The sequence below is a fragment of the Takifugu flavidus genome, chromosome 1 (genome assembly GCF_003711565.1).
Source record: "Takifugu flavidus isolate HTHZ2018 chromosome 1, ASM371156v2, whole genome shotgun sequence".
Taxonomy (NCBI): Eukaryota; Metazoa; Chordata; class Actinopteri; order Tetraodontiformes; family Tetraodontidae; genus Takifugu; species Takifugu flavidus.
Genome location: NC_079520.1, coordinates 18,909,601 through 18,928,114, shown reverse-complemented (window position 1 = coordinate 18,928,114; position 18,514 = coordinate 18,909,601). Strand labels below are relative to the sequence as shown.

The following is an 18,514-nucleotide window of genomic DNA, read 5'->3' as shown; positions in this document are numbered from 1 at the left end:
CTTTCTAGCCTGCTTGACTGGAAGTTATTTTGTTTCAGATTTAAACATTACAGTCATTTGGGACTTGCATTTGGAAACAATCAATCGATGCGCTGATATCAGGCCATGTGGCCCAAAGTAGCTCAATAGAATATCTGAAAATAAAACCCGACATTTTTTTTAATTGACAGAGACGGTGTTATACTTTAAATAAATAAATCAAATAACAAGGGAGGAAGCTTTAAGTCCGGAATTTATGGCCATAGCTCCAAAAGTGGTTGCGGAAAATTGTGGGAGTTGCTGTGTCACTGTGGAGGGCTGAAGCCCAAAATAGTTTTGCGCATGCGCAGGGTTCGCACACAAACCCCTCCCCTTTAATGGTTCGCTCCGTCCAATTGGCTGAACAGACTGACGGACTCTCGGAGTGGGCGGAGCTGTGATGATCGCAGATAATCCCACTGAGATTGGTCAGAAGTCTGGCGAGGGGAGAGACAACAGAGGGTAAAAATACTGAATTTACTGCAGGACCTCGTGAAATAGAGACTTTCGAACACTTTGCACACTTTTGTACGTAAGAGACTAACTCAGTTGTGGAGGGAGAAGCAGACTTTGACATCCATTTAGGACAACATGGATGTCCGGGACACAACGGTGCAACTCTGAGCTGGAATTAAGGCCGTTTCTGGTTTATTTCTGGACGTGAGTTCGTCGAGGGAGCTTTCAAAGTAAGACCAGTCTTTATCTGGTAATTTTCAGCCTTTAAAAGTCTACATTAGTTATTTTCACAGCTAACAAATGTGTCCCCTTTTCAGTTGCAGTTTTTCGGGATCAGATCATCATCAAGTCATCAAAGGTGAGTTCAATTTGGGCAAATTCATTTATTTATGCATCTAATAATCTTCCACAAAACAACGGTGGTAAATTATTTCCGCGACTTTCTGAAGAATAACCTCCACTATATCGGTGCTTGCTGCGGTTTGTCACCGTGAGATCTGCTCATTATAACTGATAATCGCCCCCTGCCTGACCCCGCCACCAATCCCACCCCATCTGCGACTTTTTGTGATTCCTGCCTCTCATTATTCTCCTGTGTGTGTGTGTGTGTGTGTGTGTGTGTGTGTGTGTGAGAGAGAGAGAGATGGTGAGAGCTAAAGATTTTTGACTTTTAAATGAAACTGACAGATGTTCTTCGCACTGACATTGTGTGAACGTGTGCTGATGCATTCACTTCACCTTGTTAATGTCGATCTGCTGATCTCAGACAAACTCTATACAAATGACCTCCTGCCTTGTCCTCACGCACACACACACACACACACACACAGACACACACACCCACACACACACAAACAACTGAAGGGCACCTCTCTTAACTGCTTATTTCCACCTGGTTGTTACTTGTTTTCTCTTTCTTATTACATCAGCCTTTGTCTTTTATCAAGCCTGGCCTAATGTGAGAACTGTTTGTCATTGCACAAGAACAAACACACCCTGGGAACATGTCTGTATCACCCTAGAGACTGATTATGTCCTCTGGATGTCCACCGCATGTCCAGTCATTTTTGGGAGCTCGGTGTTGATATGGCACATGTCGTAGGCGCCATCTTGATTTGTTCAGGTTGCAGGGACGTGATGTCTTATTATGTCTCATTATGTCCCCACATCCAACATGGATGTGAGGATTTGTGCGTGCACATTAGTCATGGGAAGAAAAAGTCACCTTTTACATTAACCGTAACCCTGTAAACTTTAGTCACGCTAAAGCGTGGGAGCAGGTCATGGCATTGTGGGAAATTTCTTTCACAGATACATGATGTACTTGACTTATTCTGGAATGTTGACCTTTCGAATGTGTTTATCCGTCTTCTCATCTTTGATGACACCAGGTTGATGATTGATCGTGCAAATCAATGTCTGGCTGTAAAGAAGTGTGTCACAGGATAGTTTTTGTTTGACTTCCAGTGGTTTCTGTGTTCTCACAGATGTCGAGGCTGTGGAGGCGTGATGTTCCCCTCTCAGAGTGGCTTGGGGATGATGCTCCTGCGGCGCCGGCGCCAAGCCTCCCGCCAACGGTGGCCCCGACGGGCCCCAACATCTCATGGATCCCTGAAGCCCCACTGCTGAACCAAGACCAGCCCATCTTCCTCATGACCCCTGCTGCTCAAGCTGTGTCAGGCTTTTTCGTGTGGACGGCTCTCGTCCTCACCTGCCACCAGGTCAGCGTTGCTTAAAACACCAGGTTGTGCTTGAGACACACCTGATGGGATCCTGCAAACACGCACCTGCCCAGTACTGGAGCTCAAAACACAACCATCGTGGTTGGACATGACCTGCTTATATTGAACACTTAATACTTTATCATCTTAACAAGATCATCAGTCCGTACATATATAATGTTTTAGAAAAGGTGGACCAGCTTAGTGGCTGCAAGACTTGTAGATGTGATTATTTAGAGCGTCTCTGTGTCTGTTCCAGATCTACATGCATCTACGTTTCTACAGCTCGCCGAGAGAGCAGCGCCACATTGTCCGGATCCTCTTCATTGTTCCAATCTACGCCTTTGACTCGTGGCTCAGCCTTCTCTTCTTCACCAATGACCAGTACTACGTGTACTTCGACACTATTAGGGACTGTTATGAGGGTAAGGCTTTACTAATGCTTTTTCTGTGGACATCAGTGTATCCACTGATTCACCAGACATTAATATAGGTGGTAGATGCACTGCTTTGCCAAGTGCACAACACCAGCTCGTTCCTAAAGCACAAATTATTAGGGTTGCAACAAACAATTAGCCAAAACTAATCCACTGTAGGATGTGTCAGTTTTGCCATTTCACCCAAAGTTGTATTAAAACAAGGCACGTATCATTTGGAGCTGATTATGTTGGTAACTTTTTTCCCACCTCAATGTGGGTGACATCAGCGGAGTGTTTCCAACTGGCTGATTTTTGGTATGTGCTCAGCCATCTGTATTGTACAATGTGGGTGTTTTTAGATTTCATAAAGATGACGAAAACAAAAAATATGTTTATTGATATAAACGTGAATCATTGCTCTGGGTTATAGAGAGTAGTTAGTGGTAGCTGACCACCTCCGCTTTGGAAGAGATAGAAATAATCCCCACAAATGTCACTTCCTGTGATTTGTAATCAGTGATGTCACATACAGTCATATAGGGATCTCAGAGGCTCTATTTATGGTTCTGCTTTCAGCCAGAACATTGCTGTCATATCACTTCTCCAGCCAGATGGCTCTCCTCCACCGTTATTTTGTTCTCCTCAGATTAGGACTTCTTCATTCCCGACACCTCATTTTTTTCTCCCACACTTCCACCACAGTCTCTTGTCTGTGGCATATTTTTCAGTCCCTCTCCTCCTCCTCCTTCTGTTTGCCCAGCTCAGATCTTGGTTTGGTTGGCTCAACCTGTTGCATGGCAACCCCACTCACAAGTATGCCAGGCTGCATCGAAGAATGAGCGTCTCTCAACCAAACTTGCTGAGAGTTGTTCCTCTCCTTGCAGCGTATGTAGGCCTGTTGTGTTGCCACGGCAACCAGTGCAGCCAACACGGGTCCTCAGGGAAGATTTCAAAGAGCAGAATGGCAAACATGCTTTACAGTTTTATACTGATGATTTAGGATGATTAATACTTGTAGGTTGAGGTTTGCCTGGATATTTGGGAAGTGAAACCTTCTGAAAACTATTCTTTTCCTTTATTTTTCTCAGCCTTTGTTATTTACAGCTTCCTCAGTCTGTGCTATGAATACCTGGGTGGTGAGAGTGCCATCATGGCAGAGATCAGAGGGAAGCCCATCGAGTAAGTCTCAACATTGCGCTAACAGCTGGCAGATCCAGAAAGAAACAAGCTAAAGGTAGTTGTGTATTCCTCCTGTCTTTGTCCCTCAGGTCCAGCTGTATGTACGGTACCTGTTGTCTGAAAGGAAAGGCCTACTCCATAGGGCTCCTGCGCTTCTGTAAGCAGGCTACTCTGCAGTTCTGTGTGGTTAAACCTCTCATGGCTGTCATCACTGTCATTCTGCAGGCCTACGGCAAATACAAGGATGGCGACTTCAAGTAAGTTCTTCAAAGTTCCCTAAAACGCCAGCTTTACATAATATAGTTATGTTATCACCATCAGTGTATTTATAACAGGAAGCTGGGGATTATTTTTTCAGTTTTTAATTCCACTTTATTCACAGCAGTGGTTGTCAGAATTAATCTCTGCCTTTCTTCTGTCTCCTCCTCTCCAGTGTTGCCAGCGGTTACCTGTACGTGACCATCATCTACAACATCTCTGTTAGCCTGTCTCTGTACGCACTCTTCCTCTTTTACTTCTCCACCCGAGAACTGCTCAGCCCCTACAGCCCCATGCTCAAGTTCCTGATGGTCAAGTCGGTCATTTTCCTCTCCTTCTGGCAGGGTAGGCAAACAGAAGCACCGGCATCTTCTCCACATTCAGTAGGATCATTTCCTCTTTGACGTGCTGATGCTTTCCTGCCTATCCAGGCATGTTGCTGGCCATCCTGGAGAAGTGCGGGGCCATTCCACAGATCAACTCTGTGGAGGTGTCTGTGGGCGAGGGGACGGTTGCCGCCGGTTACCAGAACTTTATCATTTGCGTGGAGATGTTTTTCGCAGCGCTGGCTCTGCGCCACGCGTTCACGTACAAGGTCTACATGGACAAGAGTCTGGACTCACAAGGTGACAATCTGAAGGAAGAAGGAAACAGTTTCGCTTGTGTTTGTGTGTGTGAGTGTGTGTACAGCTCTGATGTCTTCTAAAGTTTCTTCCTCTTCTTGTTCATTCCTTTAATTGATTTAATTTTCCCCATCTCTTATCCACCTCCGTTGTTTCTGTCTTGTTTCCGTACATCCACCTTTGTCTCTTTTCATCTCTGCTGCCATTAAAGCACCTGATCCAACCTGTGGACAGTCCGGTAGGTTCAACTCTGTCCCCATTTTATTTCTGGTTTCATTTTTATCTTAATTTACTACCTGTTTGTTTCAGCATGTATGGTTTGTGGGCACCGTGGGCCCCCGTGAACTATAACAGTAACAAAAACAGTACACGCTCTTCAATCCCTCCAGTCTTTTTCCCTTCCTTTTTCTACTCAACTCTTTTTTTAATCTACTGAATTCCCAATTCTTTCCTAAACGAACCATCTATCTTTTCTTTTACTGATTCCCACCATTAGTCTTGCTGTTGAACACTGTCCATTCTCTGATCCTCCATATTTGCCCCCCTTTCTTCTGCCGCGCTGTTTATCCTCTGTTCTCCTCCTCCTGCTCTTTTCTTCTCCTGCCACTTCAACCCTCCATCGTCCGCCTCCCTTTGAATCACTCCCCCTCTTGTTTTCACCATTTGATCTAGATTTATTCTCTTTTACACCCTGTAGGTCGCTGTGCCCCAATGAAGAGTATCTCCAGCAGCCTGAAGGAGACCATGAACCCAGGTGACATGGTCCAGGATGCCATCCACAACTTCTCCCCGGCCTACCAGCAGTACACCCAGCAGTCCACGTTGGAGCAGGGGGCGCCACCGCCCGTGTGCCGCATGCACAGTGTGGTCAGCAGCCGCAGCGACACGGAGAAGACGCTCCTGCTGAGCTCTGACGATGAGTTCTAAAGCAGACCGAGTTCAAAAACTGCACCTTGGGTGTGTTTTTGTGGCTGTCTGTGAGTGTGAGGACTTTGGGCGCCTCTCCCGGGCATCACATTCAGCGAGGCGGTTTAGGATGATTTGGTATCTTAAAAATGCCAGGAAGTAAAGCAAAATAACAAGCCCGTGATTCTTTTTGGAAAGTTTATGAGTCACATTTACTCAGTGACTCATCTTTGACTTTTTGTCACACTTCAGTTTTGTTTCTCTGGTGATATAAAAACCCAATTCATGTTTTTTTAACGCTCTCCTACTGGAACGAGTGATACGACAGTCTTAAGCCTTAAGAATCAAATATTTAAGTATTTATTTCCATAAATGAAATCTATAAACATTTATATGCAGAGGAAGAAGTTGGTTTCATTATCGCTCATGACTTGAGGTGCAAAGTCATAGAAACTATTAATTTATTCTGGAATGTCGCTCACCATGATGGATGCTTAATGGAACCCACATAAAGACTCGCTGATCTGTTATATGGGTCAGTGGTGTTAGTGATTTTTGCAGGTTTAGCAGATTATAAACAACTCAGTGGGCAGCACGAGTGATGCAGGGCTAGTCTGGATTACCTCGGATAGGCTTAAAGCCTCGCCGGGGCGGAGGGCGGCCGCAGAACATGATGTAGGTTAACTGGATTGAGGTGGGACAGAAAGAGGAGCGTCATTGGGAGGGTCGGGCTAAAATTAGAAGTCTGTTTTCAGTATGGCCTGGCTTCCTGTGTCAGCTGAAACATGTCAAAGCTTCCTCAAATTATCTGCTTTGCCTGTTCTTCCAGAAAGCACATTTTTCTATCGATTGCGCGGGTTTAGCGTCACCGCCAGCGCTGGGAATTTTACACTCCCACTGAGTCATGTGAAAGAATCAGGCTGAGTCTGCCAACATTTTTACAGCCACTTACTTTCACTCTGCTCTGCTGTAGCTGCGTGTGAACAGCAGGGGTCCACGTGGAGGGACGACCTCACAGGCGCTCGTCCGCAAACATGTATTATCAGAAACAGGCATCAGACTGCAGGCATAGTGCTTTCTGGGTAAATTTGATTTAGAAATTCCGCTAGTTGTGCACGTACTGGGTTTGTTACCGCATTGCTTTGACCACAACTGAGCTCTATCCTGATATGGCACAAAAGAAGCCCCGTTTATGGAAGCATTTTACATTCATGGTACGCTGTGTATATAAGTGCGGATCAACGTGTGTGGTAACTATTTAAAATGAACCGCACAGTACTTGAAGAGGCTCTTCTTCCTTATTCGGGAGACTGATGTGAATATAAGCAGCTTTAGTGACTATTGAGTCATTTGATGTACAAGGGAGGAGCACAGAAGTTCTAGTTTTGTATTTGTAATTCACACATTGACTTTTTTTATTTCAATGACTTTGCTATTTGTTTAACGCTGCTATTGTTGCCGCCATTTCACGTAAAATGGACGTCATTAAATAAAATATTAGTCTAAGGTGGAAGTGAAACTCCTTGTTGGTGTTTTTTAAAATTAGGCCACTGTCCATTCGAACAATTTAAAAATAAAACGGCTCTGAAAGTGAACCGTGCAAACATCAGCAGACGTTACTTGATCTGGGGGTTAAATTGCGCAACACATCCTGGCGTCACATGCCTCCCACAACAACAAACCTTTTATGTACAATATGTACAACATTTATTATAATATATAAAATAGATGACATACTTAAATTTTCACAATAGAAAAAATACAAGTAATAAATACAAAAAAATTGTTTTGCAACCATTACAAAACATCCAGCACAGTTTGACAGATGTTAAAATATCGAGAATAAATGCTTTGCCATACAGATATTCATATAGCTAAATATATGCCTTACATCTTTAGGAGTTATTTGTCACTCTAATGTTTTACAATGCTTTTAAATTATGTTGCTAGCACTACTGAGTGGCTTTTCATGGGAAGAAATGCGCCGTCTCTCTTCCACCTCCTTTTCCCACTATTTTCCCTGACTTCCTCATCTCCATCAGAACTTTGCAGCCTCCTTGTCTCCTTCTCATCTCCACCTGCCTTCTACTTCCACATTTCTGACATTTCTCGCTTTTTCCTCATTGCCCCCGTGAATCCGTCCATGCAGCCAATTCAGAAATGAATTTAATTTTTCTGCAAATAACAAAAACAATTGTAGAAAAATATCTCTCCAAGAATCCACTATGACAAGCCAGTACAAACACAGAAAAATTATCACACGGTGATATGGCCATTGGCTTTGAGCATATTTCTAAAGACAATAATTAACAGTTTTGTAATCATCATTGCCACACGCCACAATTAGACATGAGAATATCCCCAGACTAGTCATAAGTAAATCATTCTGAAAACATAAGGAATATCACAGCACTTGTTAGCTTGTCTTTCCATAATATCTACCTTTAAATACAAATAAAATATAGAATATATCTCTGATAAATGTCACTCAACAGTTTTGTCTCTAAACAACACACACACAAACATCACATATAACACAGAAGGGGAATGTTTTTTCAGATGACTTGAAGTGACTAAGAGATTCCAACCTGATGCAACACTGTTTTACACAATCTTATCAACATTGTCATCATCTGTTTCTGGGTTTTAAAAAAAGGAAAGTCAGAGCAGAGTGTAACTGCACGCTGGGGTTAGCAAAGCCTGGGGGTGGTGGGTCCTAACTAGTGTATTCCTATTGAAAACCTAAACAAATAAAGTGAGGTCAGAAATTGTATAATTTTAACATCTCTACCTCTAAAACCTCCTGAAACTCCAATATAAGCGGAAGGCACTGCACTGATGCAAATGGACAGACCACCCAAACAATGTTTGTCCTCTCTTTACTTTATACTGACAAGAACCTCCAAACTGATCACAGCACAAACTTGGTGGCCTTGCTGAACTTCATACAATGAATGGAGCCACTGGTGCAGGAAGCGACAAATATTTCTGCCATAAGGTCATAAACTGAAGTGAAAAGAGGACCAGGAAGTTCTGAGGCAAACGTACAGTCAAGTTACTAGTCAAGCTTGCTTTAAAGTAACGTTTTACACCCCGTGTTTATTGGTGGGGGGACGAGTACCGGGGTTTGGGTATAAGTACATGTAACAACAGTGTGCATCAGTGTTTTAACAGCTCGTTCAAACCCGCTCAGCAGCTTGTGCAAAGATTATCAGGATTCAGCCAAGCAAACTGCATGGAGTGGAGGATGCCTCCACACATCCTTCAGGACTTTAAGCCATTCCTGGACCAAGAAACTTAATAGTATATGTAATCTGTTTGGTGATGTGAATCACTCCGTCGACACTGCATCATTTGCTCTACATTTACTGTGTAATCTGACAGAACCTGCAAATATGGATGACGCGTAATGCAAACAAATGTTCAGTAATGCCTTATGGATAGTCTTCCTGCATGTGTGCTTACTGAATCGAGGATGTACGCTTATGGGTGTAGACGTGTGTGTTTGCATTGCATGTTGTGCGTCCCTCCACCCCAAACCCACCCCAACCCCTCCTCCAGCTCTTTCTAGGATGGCTCGTGTTCTCTCTGTGACTGAGGCTGTGGTGGACTCTTCACAATGGTGATGACGGAGGCGGTGTTAAGGCGCGGCGCCGTGGCCAGCAGGTGGTCCCCTCCTGCTTCTAAACCTCTCGCAAACCTCTGGAGCGCGGCGAGGCGCGCGCCGAGGCCCTCCAGCTCTTTTCTCATGCCGGCATTCTCCGCCCCGAGCCTCTCCACCTCTCTCTGGAGCTCCATTTTCTGCTTCTCCAGGGCTTCGCGCTGGGACACCCGTTTGACCCGGCAACTGGCGGCGTAGCCCCGATTCTTCAGCGTGCGCCGGCGCTGCTTCAGCTTCTGTATTTCGTCTCGAGACAGGCCACGCAGGAGGAGGTTCAGCTCCCGTACTGACAGGGACATGAGCTCACTGTCTGACAGAACAGGCATGTTCTCCCCACATTCCTGCTTGATCTAGAGAGGGGGAAGCAGAGGGAGGGAAAATTAAACGTTTCCTGTCGTCTGTAATACGTGGAAGAAAAAAAAATTGTCCCCCTTGTTACCTTGAGGGCTTTGCTGCTTCTTTCTGTCGTCATGATCAGACGGTCTACCGCGTTTCCCCCGACACAGAATCAGATGCTGTGGAGAAACGGTAACAGGATACAGAAAGAATTGCGTTATCACATGTGACTGGAGGCATCACGCCGACTGCTCAGACTCCAGTTTAACATCAGCCGTCCGCTCACAAGACACCCAGTCACGCACAATACAGAAAATGAGAGCACACATTTTTTCATGCTTCTTCAAAAAAGACCCTCACATTTAACACTAAAGCAGAAGAAGGAGGGGATTTGAAAGAGAGGTATTTTTCTGTTTGTTTAAATATTAGGAAGTTACTGAACATTCTGCCCTTTGGTTGCTCAAAACAGGTGTCTTAACTAATTCCTTCATCACTTCCTCTTTACACAAAACCAACAGTTCCAACTTTTCATTGTGTTTATATTTCAATTAAAACAACAACGATTTTCTAAGCATTTAGAATGCTCCGTCTCTCCTGACGTCATCTGTTTCAACATGATTCTCTTCTAAAAAAAATAAAATCAACAGCCCTGGCAAATCTTGCCAGCCTTTGGCCACAAAATGACAGTTAACAACAGCAAGTGTTTATTGTGTCTGCCTACACTGCTGAATTTGGAAATTCTCACATGCTAACTTGACCAGACTGAGTGTCCCTCACATATTTCCCTTGAGGTCAGCTCACAAGTGTTGCTGTGACACTTCAGTTCAGCCTCAGCATAAAGTAAGCTGTTTGTGGGTTTATAGGAACAAACTTGAGAAAAAAAAATGTATATATGGTATATAAAAAAGGGAACACTTCCATATTGTCTTTTTTGGGGTAGTTTTGGTGATCTCTGATAAAGGAGGTTAGGCGGAGCTCTAGCGATTCCTCCCATAGCAGTCATGTAAAAAAAACATAAAATAAACATAAATATTCCAGCAGCTGAATAAACAGAACAAAACGAAATTATGTGGTTTTCTATTCAGCATTTGTAAGCTTGTAAGTTAACTATTTCAATGGTAAAATCATGTCTCTTTGCGGTTCGACATCGATATAAATGGTGTTTTTTGCTGACTTTTTGCCTCTCCCTCGACATTATTCCCCTCGGTATCACAACAACACGTAAATATTGTGATGACGTCATTGGGAGACCTTTGGACAGGTAAGAGGGACTTTCCTTGGTTGATAGTGGACCCCCCACCACATAAGCAGCTCCCTGTGGTCACATTTCACTTTAATTCCTCTACTACACTCGTTTGAAAGGATCGTGTCCTTCAAAAACACGAGTTCGGTGGCGGATTAAGCCCACCTCTGTTCTGCTGGCAATAAACTACATTTCCCGAAACGCGGGATAAATTGAGCAAAGCGGTGGTCTGAAGCTGCCGCCGCCGTTTCGTAAAGTCAGGGTGATTCAGCAATAAACCGTCTGCCGAGCTGCGCTTCGCCTGCCAGTCAGCCCAAACCAAGAAAATACAGTTTATGACCACGTATTTCTGGATTTGGCCAAAACAAACGCACGAAATGGCCCAAGATGCCCACTTTGGTATTTGGTATAAAATACCACACGCCAGCATTTCTCTAACGCTAACTTGTCACACTGGGACGCAACAAGTTAACGAACACAGAAAATGCACTATTTATCTATATACCTAGTATTTAGGAGGCTTTGTAATGACAGATACAGTCTACTGTTGTAATGGTGAGTCTTATAAAACACCAGTAAATACAGCAATCTCCAAAATACGCCCTTTTTACACCGGGAAATGAGCTGGCCAGCGTGGGGTAAAGGCGCCGCTGCTATAGTAAACAGCCATCACGAGCGCCCTCGACATCCATTTTAGTCCGACTTTAAAGCTCCCGTTAAGGATATAATACACCATATAGTCTATATGACCAAGTGCGGTGTCAAAATAAACGACTATGTGTGTATAAATGTGAAGAAACAGCGCTCCGTTACCCCGCTCATGTTTAAGATGCTAATACCGCAGTGATGTTAAGGGTTAGCAGCTAGCATAAATGGTTTCTGACGGAATAAAGAGATTAAAGCAAGCGGCTGCCTCGCGCTTGTTGGCTGGCAAGTCATCCATCGACATACTACACATTTGATTTCTCTGTTTTCAGCAAAGCGGTCAATAAAAGTAAATGTTAGCATTTACCTGCTTAGACGAAGCGACCCTGACGACGAAATGTCAGTCCACCTTTTCCCGGAATTACTCTGCTGCTAAAGGTTGGATTCTTTCATTCATAAAAAACACAGGCGACAATGACGTCAGGCCGAAAGAATGAAGGCGGAGCAAACCCCGCCCCCGCAGTGTACTCCGAATAGATGTCAACAAGGAATCCCAAGATCCCGTAACTTTTCCATGACCAGAATCTTATTCGCTATTCCAAACAACCACTTATATTCGACAGGCTTTAAAATACAAACGCTGGGAGATACTTTGGACCACTACACCAGCCCCCCTCGCCAGTAACACTGGAGAACAGACTGTAAACAGTTTACATGCTCATATCCTTTACTATTCATAGTATTATCTGATGACTTTGCATTTTTCATGTTGTCTACATCCAAACTTTCACAAGAGGATATCCAAATGTTTTTTAAAAAATGTTATATATACACATTGTTTCCAACAAAACAAGCAGGCACTTAAGATATATGAGTTGTCTTCCTTTAACAGAGGCTGTTTAGCTTAAAAATATCGTGACTTATACGCATAGTATAGTGTATACAATATATAGGCATCAATAATACAAGGTTACATAACATGGTAGGTTGCTTTATGAACAAAGTCCTTCTAGAATCCAGAACATGACCAATAACAATCTGCACTTCCAGAAAAGTTCATCAAAATCTGCTAATTCCTTTTTGAGTTGTATTACAGACAGCCAGGCAGACAGACAGACGCCGATTGTCACATAACCTCCTTGGGGAAGGTAAAAAATAGAAACATGGAAAATTTGTTTTGATATTTAGATCAAAATTCCGACTTTATCTTGTTCTACGTTGAGACTTCATTAACTGAGGATGACAGGACAACATGTTGTATAGCTAATGACTTTCATTGGAGTAGTGATTTGCTTTGATAATACATACATGCGCTAATTTATGACACGGTGCAATGAGACAGCCGCTCCTGCAGGGGGCGCGGTCGATACCTTTGAAACGTACATTGTGACCCCTGCCTCGTCTCTGTCATCCGTCTTTGACCCTCTCGCACAGGCAGACATGGCTGCAATCGATGAGCTTTCACCATCTGCGGGGCCGGTGTCTACCCGACCCCCAGAGGACGAGATTGACGACGACGAAGATGAAGATGTAGGTGCCCAATCTGTCTGCCTGGTTCGAAATGTGCATGAAATATTTAGTTGTTTTAATTTTTTTAGCTACCGAGCTATACACATGCCGGCTAACTGATTAGCTAAGTTACCCTGATAATGAGTCGCGTCTTAATGGGATATACCTACAACCGTCCTTCACAACGTGCTAGTATGATTAAACCTAAATTATTTGATCTCCAGTTATTCGACGATAATAATGATTTAACTGTAGATTTTTAAAAGAATAGTACCGTACTGAATCAATGGTACATGTCTGCGACGTCACATCCGAGGTCAGTGCGATGAATTTGACCCGATCACAAGAAGGAGTTGTATCACCATTAGAGTTATTCTGGGTTAATTAAGCATTCAAATAGTTTCACGAACGCAGGATAGACTTACTAGGTAGAATGGGTTAAAATTAAGTCAGTGACCATTTGATTATAAATGAGTTGTGACATTTTATTGAGGCCATCTTCAGATGTCACACTGAAGGTTTTTGCTCCGTTTCTGCATTTTCTCATTCTGTCCATTTATCTCTACGTTAATGGTTCTAGTGATCTAGTCTTAGAATGTTGATTAGAACCTGTGTACAATTAGCTTGACTTAGTCACTGACCCTTTACTCATAGTCAACTTTGATTAACTAAGACCTCGCTGATCTTTGTTGTTCTCTGCTTTAGTGAAAATCCCCCAGGAAAGGCTTTGTTGATCAGCTTTGCAGCTATTACCTAGTGCCTGTCTTAAGTCAAGTTTCCAACACACTGGTCATTACATGATTAAGTCCAAATAATGTTGAAGAAGATGTAATGCATTCAATGCACTAATTTACTGCATACGCTGGTTGCTTGGGGTTCCTCTCATTTCTGAAATGAGCTTCCAATTTCAGATGGGAGTTCTAACAGTGTAACTGGCATCTTTTTTGGACACTGTGTTCATGTCTGCTTTGTATATGTTCCTTTTAGCTGGATGAGACACTGGCGGAAAGGTTGTGGGGCCTGACAGAGATGTTTCCTGAAACGGTCCGTACGGGTGCTGAAGTCTCTGCGCAGTACTCAGTCTCACTGATTAAGAAGCTTTACGGGTACATTTCTAAAGTGCTGCAGATATTAAATGAAAGCAAAAATGGCATAAACAGCAGAGTTTAATCACAATGTGAACTTGTTTCAGTTTCTCCCGCACGGCGCTCTGGGTAGGCACTACCTCCTTTATGATCCTGGTGTTGCCAGTTGTGTTTGAGACCGAGAGGCTACAGCTCGAGCAGCAGCAGCTACAACAGCAAAGACAGGTGGGTGAATGATGGTGGAGACCCATCTGTATGTGACAGACTAAAATGTAACACACTTTTCTACTCCTCAATCTGATATAGATCCTGTTGGGGCCGAACACTGGAATGTCTGGTGGGATGCAAGGCATGATGCCTCCTGCACCTGGCAAGATGTGAGAGACAGGAAGGACCAACATGAATTTGAGAGCTGCGGCTAGAGATATGAAGCTGCAGGTCACAAGGAGAGACAGAGAGACCACAGAGGAGAGCAAAGATCCGCTGTCCGAGTAAAAGATTGACGATGGCGATATCGGACTAGCTCCACCTATTGGAGGATGAAGAAAGAAAGTAGGAGGAGGAGTATGTGCTTTTTAAGACCACCTCGCTGTCTCTCCTTACTCCAACACCATGAGACTTTTTTCCTGGAGCACTGCTTCATCTTTTTTTAAGTATATATATCAATGTTCATGTTTTCTTTAGGGCATGTGAGGAAAAAGGTATGTCTTGGTGTTTAAAGTTTAAGGTACACTGCAATAAGTATGCAGATTTTTCATTTGTAAATTGGTTTCATAAACTGTCCAACAGAGGTCCAATGTGTTATGGAACACACAAAATGTATCTCAGATATTCTGTACATCACAGTTTATCTATTCACACTTGTTGGCTTTTATTATTAATTTCTCTTTAACAAAATACATTTTACAATGGAACACAAGTACTTAATTGCTGAAAGACGGTTTGGACAAATGTGGTCATTGCTGTCCTGATATATAAAAATTATAACAATTTTCAATGCCCCAGCTCCATTTTTGGTCATTGTGACTGCAATAATTAAAAACAAGTGTTAACTTTCAAAGTGCTGCATATTTTATTTAGTACAATATAATAAAGCCGCAGAGGTTGAGGCATAATTTCACTATAGTTACTTGTTAAACTAAATTGTACCTTTTACATTAAGAGCAGACTCGGCCATCTGTAGTTGCATTTTAATTCTTTAATTTGGCCAAAAATGTAACTTCCTTCACTCAGACCACAGCTCTGCTACAAAAACATATGGGTAAATTAAATGTTGGACGTAGGTGTCGCAATATACAAGCTCAAGTAGGTCGTGTATGTGTGAAAGATGCACAGCCTACCTACATCCAAGCGGGCACTATTGTAAATGTACATGAAATAGGTTTTTTGAGGACGGTTCTCCCATAAGTCCAGAAGGTGGCGGTAACGTACCAGTTGGGCAATCTCCAAAAACGCATGAGACAAATAGGTTGAAATAGAAGTTGCAATTGTGCGCGATGATGCGTGTTTGGTCAGAGTAAAGTAATGGCATATATTGAAATCCCTATTAAACAGTGAAGAATTGATCGCCAAGAAGAAAGTACAAAAGTCAGACCTGGAGATTGTAACTATGCACTTGGAGGTAAGTGCAAATATTTGTAAATGTATTTGTAATGACAGTGATCTGACTTTGTTGCTCACACAATACTGCACGATAACATAGCATTTCTGATTTTACGTTACTCATGTGCGTCACCATCAGCAAAGAGTTTGGCATCTACAAATACAAACAAACAAATCTCATAATGTGAAAAAAGAGTGCAAGTTATTACCTTTGTAAAAATTAAATGATGGTCTTACTGTGCTGTTTGGTCGGTTCTGTTGTAAATTCTGTTGCAGCGGATGTTTGACCCCATATCAAAAGTGAAACAACAAAATAGCAGAAACAAGCCCTTTCCCCCGTTTCCAGGGTCCATGCTAAAAATAAAACTTCTAACTGCACCATGACCTTAAAAGGTAAAATATTAATCCAAATGTATTTATTATTTATTTATTCAAAATAAATTTCAAATGATCAAGGAACTTGTATTGTCACAACAGCCATCATTTACTTTACTAAATAATATATTTTCAAATTATTACTGATCATCTTATTTACTAAAAATATTGATTATCTTTTTAATGGTGTAAGTAGTGCTCCTATCATTGACTAGGTTATTGACTGTGTCTATATGGGAACTTCTGTTTATGTTGAGTACATTGTACTAGAGACGTGGTTTGGTGTGTGATAAATGTTGCAGTTTGAATAATCTTACTAGTGTACACTGTGTTGTTTTGAGCTTGAAAAATAAAATAATACCACCTAACACTCACACGGTATGTTATAAACAAGATTGCCCTCTTCACAAGGCAGACAATATAAATATCTTTAAGATTAAAAATTAAGAGAAACTATTGTTTCCGACGTATGTGACTGTGATGAATATAACAAGTTAATGAGAGAACCCTGGCATCCTATTTTCCTCACGCATGTTAGAAATTAAATTTCAGATGCATCACCAGGACGTTGATCATTTCCAGTTTAGTCACCTTCTCTGCAACCTTCAATAGCACAACAAATTATTGGTGATTCTCATTATTTCTGGACAGACAGGCATTGCGGCGCAGGAATTGAAGTACGCGTCTTATTGTCTCATAAGAAAATCATATTACCGCAGTTGTAGTGATGGGTTTTTCCTCAGAAGTAACTTATTACCAAGCCAGGTGGTCGATTCTAATCATATTGATTGTTTACATTACAAAAGCAAACATTTCCCGATTATACACGAATGCGTCAACAACAATCTCACGAGATTCCCGCCAGTTGCATTGCGCACGAGCCCCTTATCCCCTAACTAAAGTTCTATAGTACTAATACTTGTTTATTAAATATATTTCTAAAAGTGTGCCTTTCGGGTCGGAATTGTACCTTTTGGATATTGTAATTTCATGAGAGTCGATTTAAATCAGTATAGTAGCGTTGGTTAGGTAATTGACAGCAGTTAGCCAAACATTACTTACATTTAATTTCCATTAAAAATTAAGAGATTAGAATGAAAGCGGCAGAGGACCAGGTTGTGGAAGATGATGCTAGATTCCAGGATGACGAGGTGGGTTAACTACTAAAAAGTTGAAATTGTTTACCTCTACATAAACAAAGAGTAAAAGTATAAATGAGCCAAAAGCAGTCTATAAGTAAACGATGCAAATATCATTGACAATAAAAGATTATAAAAAAAAATTGACACATGTGAAATACTCCACAGAAATGATTTTCATAGATCTGTGGGTTTGTTTTTTTAACTTCAACTATGCTAAACCTGGTTTTAGCAGCTATATATATGCTTATATTACACTTAATATATTTAATGAAAATAAAATGCAACAATCACTCTACAAAACTACACCACCTACATAATTTGGAATCTCTGTTATTGGATGCAACTATTATATGTATATTTCTATTTCCTAAATGAATTAGGAATCATTTTTCCAAGACATTGACCTCCTGCAGAAACATGGGATTGTGAGTACAGAGAACATGTGAAACTACTCTTTGTTGTTAAAGAAATAATCTTATAATCTCACAATTTCACACACGTGGTTGAATTACCAATAGGGAGCATTATAGCAGATAAAAACTGTTTTACGTGAACACCTGTGTGACTGCCCTCTTTCAGAATATGGCAGACATCAAAAAGATGAAATCGGTGGGTATCTGCACAGTCAAGGGGATCCAGATGACCACACGCAAGGCTTTGTGCAACATCAAGGGCCTGTCTGAGGCAAAAGTGGAAAAAATCAAAGAGGCGGCTGGAAAGTTGCTGGTAACAGAATGAGTATAGTTGTTTGGCCAACATTCCTGAACTTTTTGAGAATTGTTTTAATTGCATCATTACCTTCCCAACAGAATGTTGGCTTCCAGACCGCCTTTGAGTACAGTGCAAAGAGAAAGCATGTGTTCCACATCACCACTGGGAGCCAGGACTTCGAGTAGTTTTACTTTACCTTTCACATTAAATTAGTAACTTGAAAAACTGATATAAATAGACATACTCAGAAACAAAATCTTGTCATGGGGGTTAATTGTACTAATTGTGAAGGAAAAGTGCCTCATGCAATCTCTTTATCTTCTTTACAGTAAACTTTTGGGCGGTGGTATTGAGAGTATGGCTATCACAGAGGCGTTTGGGGGTAAGATCCATTTTATTCTTAATAAAATATTGCTGTGACTCTACCTGAAGATTGTATTAAAAGTCTCAACATTACTTTATCTTACAGAGTTCCGCACAGGAAAGACCCAGCTGTCTCACACGCTATGTGGTGAAGATGAAACTTTGTAAATGTGGTTGTGGCCTGTTTATTTACAGAACAACATGTGCAAACTTATATTTCTTTGCTGTTTATGTGCAGTCACGTCTCAGTTGCCTGGTGATG

The 18,514-nt window shown here is 41.9% G+C and overlaps 4 protein-coding genes across 7 annotated transcripts in view; 3 read left to right on the top strand and 1 right to left on the bottom strand.

Moving 5' to 3' along the window:
- The first annotated feature begins 141 nt into the window (after positions 1–141).
- On the top strand, positions 142–7,099 carry tmem184ba (transmembrane protein 184ba). 2 transcript variants are annotated; one of them, XM_057015917.1, is made up of 10 exons: positions 142–704; positions 792–832; positions 1,962–2,195; positions 2,455–2,620; positions 3,703–3,793; positions 3,883–4,050; positions 4,227–4,396; positions 4,483–4,677; positions 4,886–4,912; positions 5,372–7,099. In XM_057015917.1, exons 3-10 carry the CDS (start codon positions 1,962–1,964, stop codon positions 5,599–5,601), a joined length of 1,281 nt encoding a protein of 426 aa, XP_056871897.1. In that variant the 5' UTR covers positions 142–704; positions 792–832; the 3' UTR covers positions 5,602–7,099. The 2 variants fall into 2 exon arrangements, with proteins under 2 accessions (XP_056871897.1, XP_056871949.1); XM_057015969.1 differs by lacking the exon at positions 4,886–4,912.
- Positions 7,100–7,259: 160 nt separating this feature from the next.
- Positions 7,260–11,970, bottom strand: maff (v-maf avian musculoaponeurotic fibrosarcoma oncogene homolog F). The gene is made up of 3 exons (XM_057016722.1): positions 11,833–11,970; positions 9,681–9,756; positions 7,260–9,591 (listed from the first exon to the last, which is right to left on the bottom strand). Exons 2-3 carry the CDS (start codon positions 9,711–9,713, stop codon positions 9,148–9,150), a joined length of 477 nt encoding a protein of 158 aa, XP_056872702.1. The 5' UTR covers positions 9,714–9,756; positions 11,833–11,970; the 3' UTR covers positions 7,260–9,147.
- An 867-nt stretch (positions 11,971–12,837) lies between these two features.
- On the top strand, positions 12,838–15,119 carry tomm22 (translocase of outer mitochondrial membrane 22 homolog (yeast)). Its single transcript, XM_057016594.1, has 4 exons — positions 12,838–12,995; positions 13,962–14,080; positions 14,167–14,284; positions 14,366–15,119. The coding sequence occupies exons 1-4, from the start codon at positions 12,906–12,908 to the stop codon at positions 14,438–14,440; spliced, it is 402 nt and encodes a 133-aa protein (XP_056872574.1). The 5' UTR covers positions 12,838–12,905; the 3' UTR covers positions 14,441–15,119.
- A 156-nt stretch (positions 15,120–15,275) lies between these two features.
- Positions 15,276–18,514, top strand: part of dmc1 (DNA meiotic recombinase 1) — a 4,980-nt gene continuing 1,741 nt past the window's right edge. The window contains exons 1-7 of one of the 3 annotated variants that reach the window (XM_057016476.1): positions 15,276–15,680; positions 17,559–17,603; positions 17,758–17,904; positions 17,988–18,070; positions 18,219–18,271; positions 18,359–18,400; positions 18,491–18,514. The exon at positions 18,491–18,514 is cut by the window's right edge and continues 49 nt beyond it. In XM_057016476.1, the coding sequence (XP_056872456.1) occupies positions 15,669–15,680; positions 17,559–17,603; positions 17,758–17,904; positions 17,988–18,070; positions 18,219–18,271; positions 18,359–18,400; positions 18,491–18,514 (406 nt within the window). In that variant the 5' untranslated portion in view covers positions 15,276–15,668. Of the gene's footprint in view, positions 15,681–16,753; positions 17,188–17,558; positions 17,604–17,757; positions 17,905–17,987; positions 18,071–18,218; positions 18,272–18,358; positions 18,401–18,490 lie in introns of those variants that run through there. The other 2 variants (XM_057016311.1, XM_057016393.1) reach the window with 2 other exon arrangements.

Excerpts from the sequence above, each read along its gene's own strand:
- tmem184ba (XM_057015917.1), top strand. The coding sequence starts at position 1,962 with ATGTCGAGGCTGTGGAGGCGTGATGTTCCCCTCTCAGAGTGGCTTGGG. Across the intron at positions 4,397-4,482 it reads TTTCCTCTCCTTCTGGCAGG|GCATGTTGCTGGCCATCCTG; the intron begins GTAGGCAAACAG and ends CTGCCTATCCAG. Across the intron at positions 4,913-5,371 it reads TCCAACCTGTGGACAGTCCG|GTCGCTGTGCCCCAATGAAG; the intron begins GTAGGTTCAACT and ends TACACCCTGTAG.
- maff (XM_057016722.1), bottom strand. The coding sequence starts at position 9,713 with ATGACGACAGAAAGAAGCAGCAAAGCCCTCAAG. Across the intron at positions 9,592-9,680 it reads GAAGCAGCAAAGCCCTCAAG|ATCAAGCAGGAATGTGGGGA; the intron begins GTAACAAGGGGG and ends CCCCCTCTCTAG.
- tomm22 (XM_057016594.1), top strand. The coding sequence starts at position 12,906 with ATGGCTGCAATCGATGAGCTTTCACCATCTGCGGGGCCGGTGTCTACC. Across the intron at positions 14,081-14,166 it reads CTGATTAAGAAGCTTTACGG|TTTCTCCCGCACGGCGCTCT; the intron begins GTACATTTCTAA and ends AACTTGTTTCAG. Across the intron at positions 14,285-14,365 it reads AGCTACAACAGCAAAGACAG|ATCCTGTTGGGGCCGAACAC; the intron begins GTGGGTGAATGA and ends AATCTGATATAG.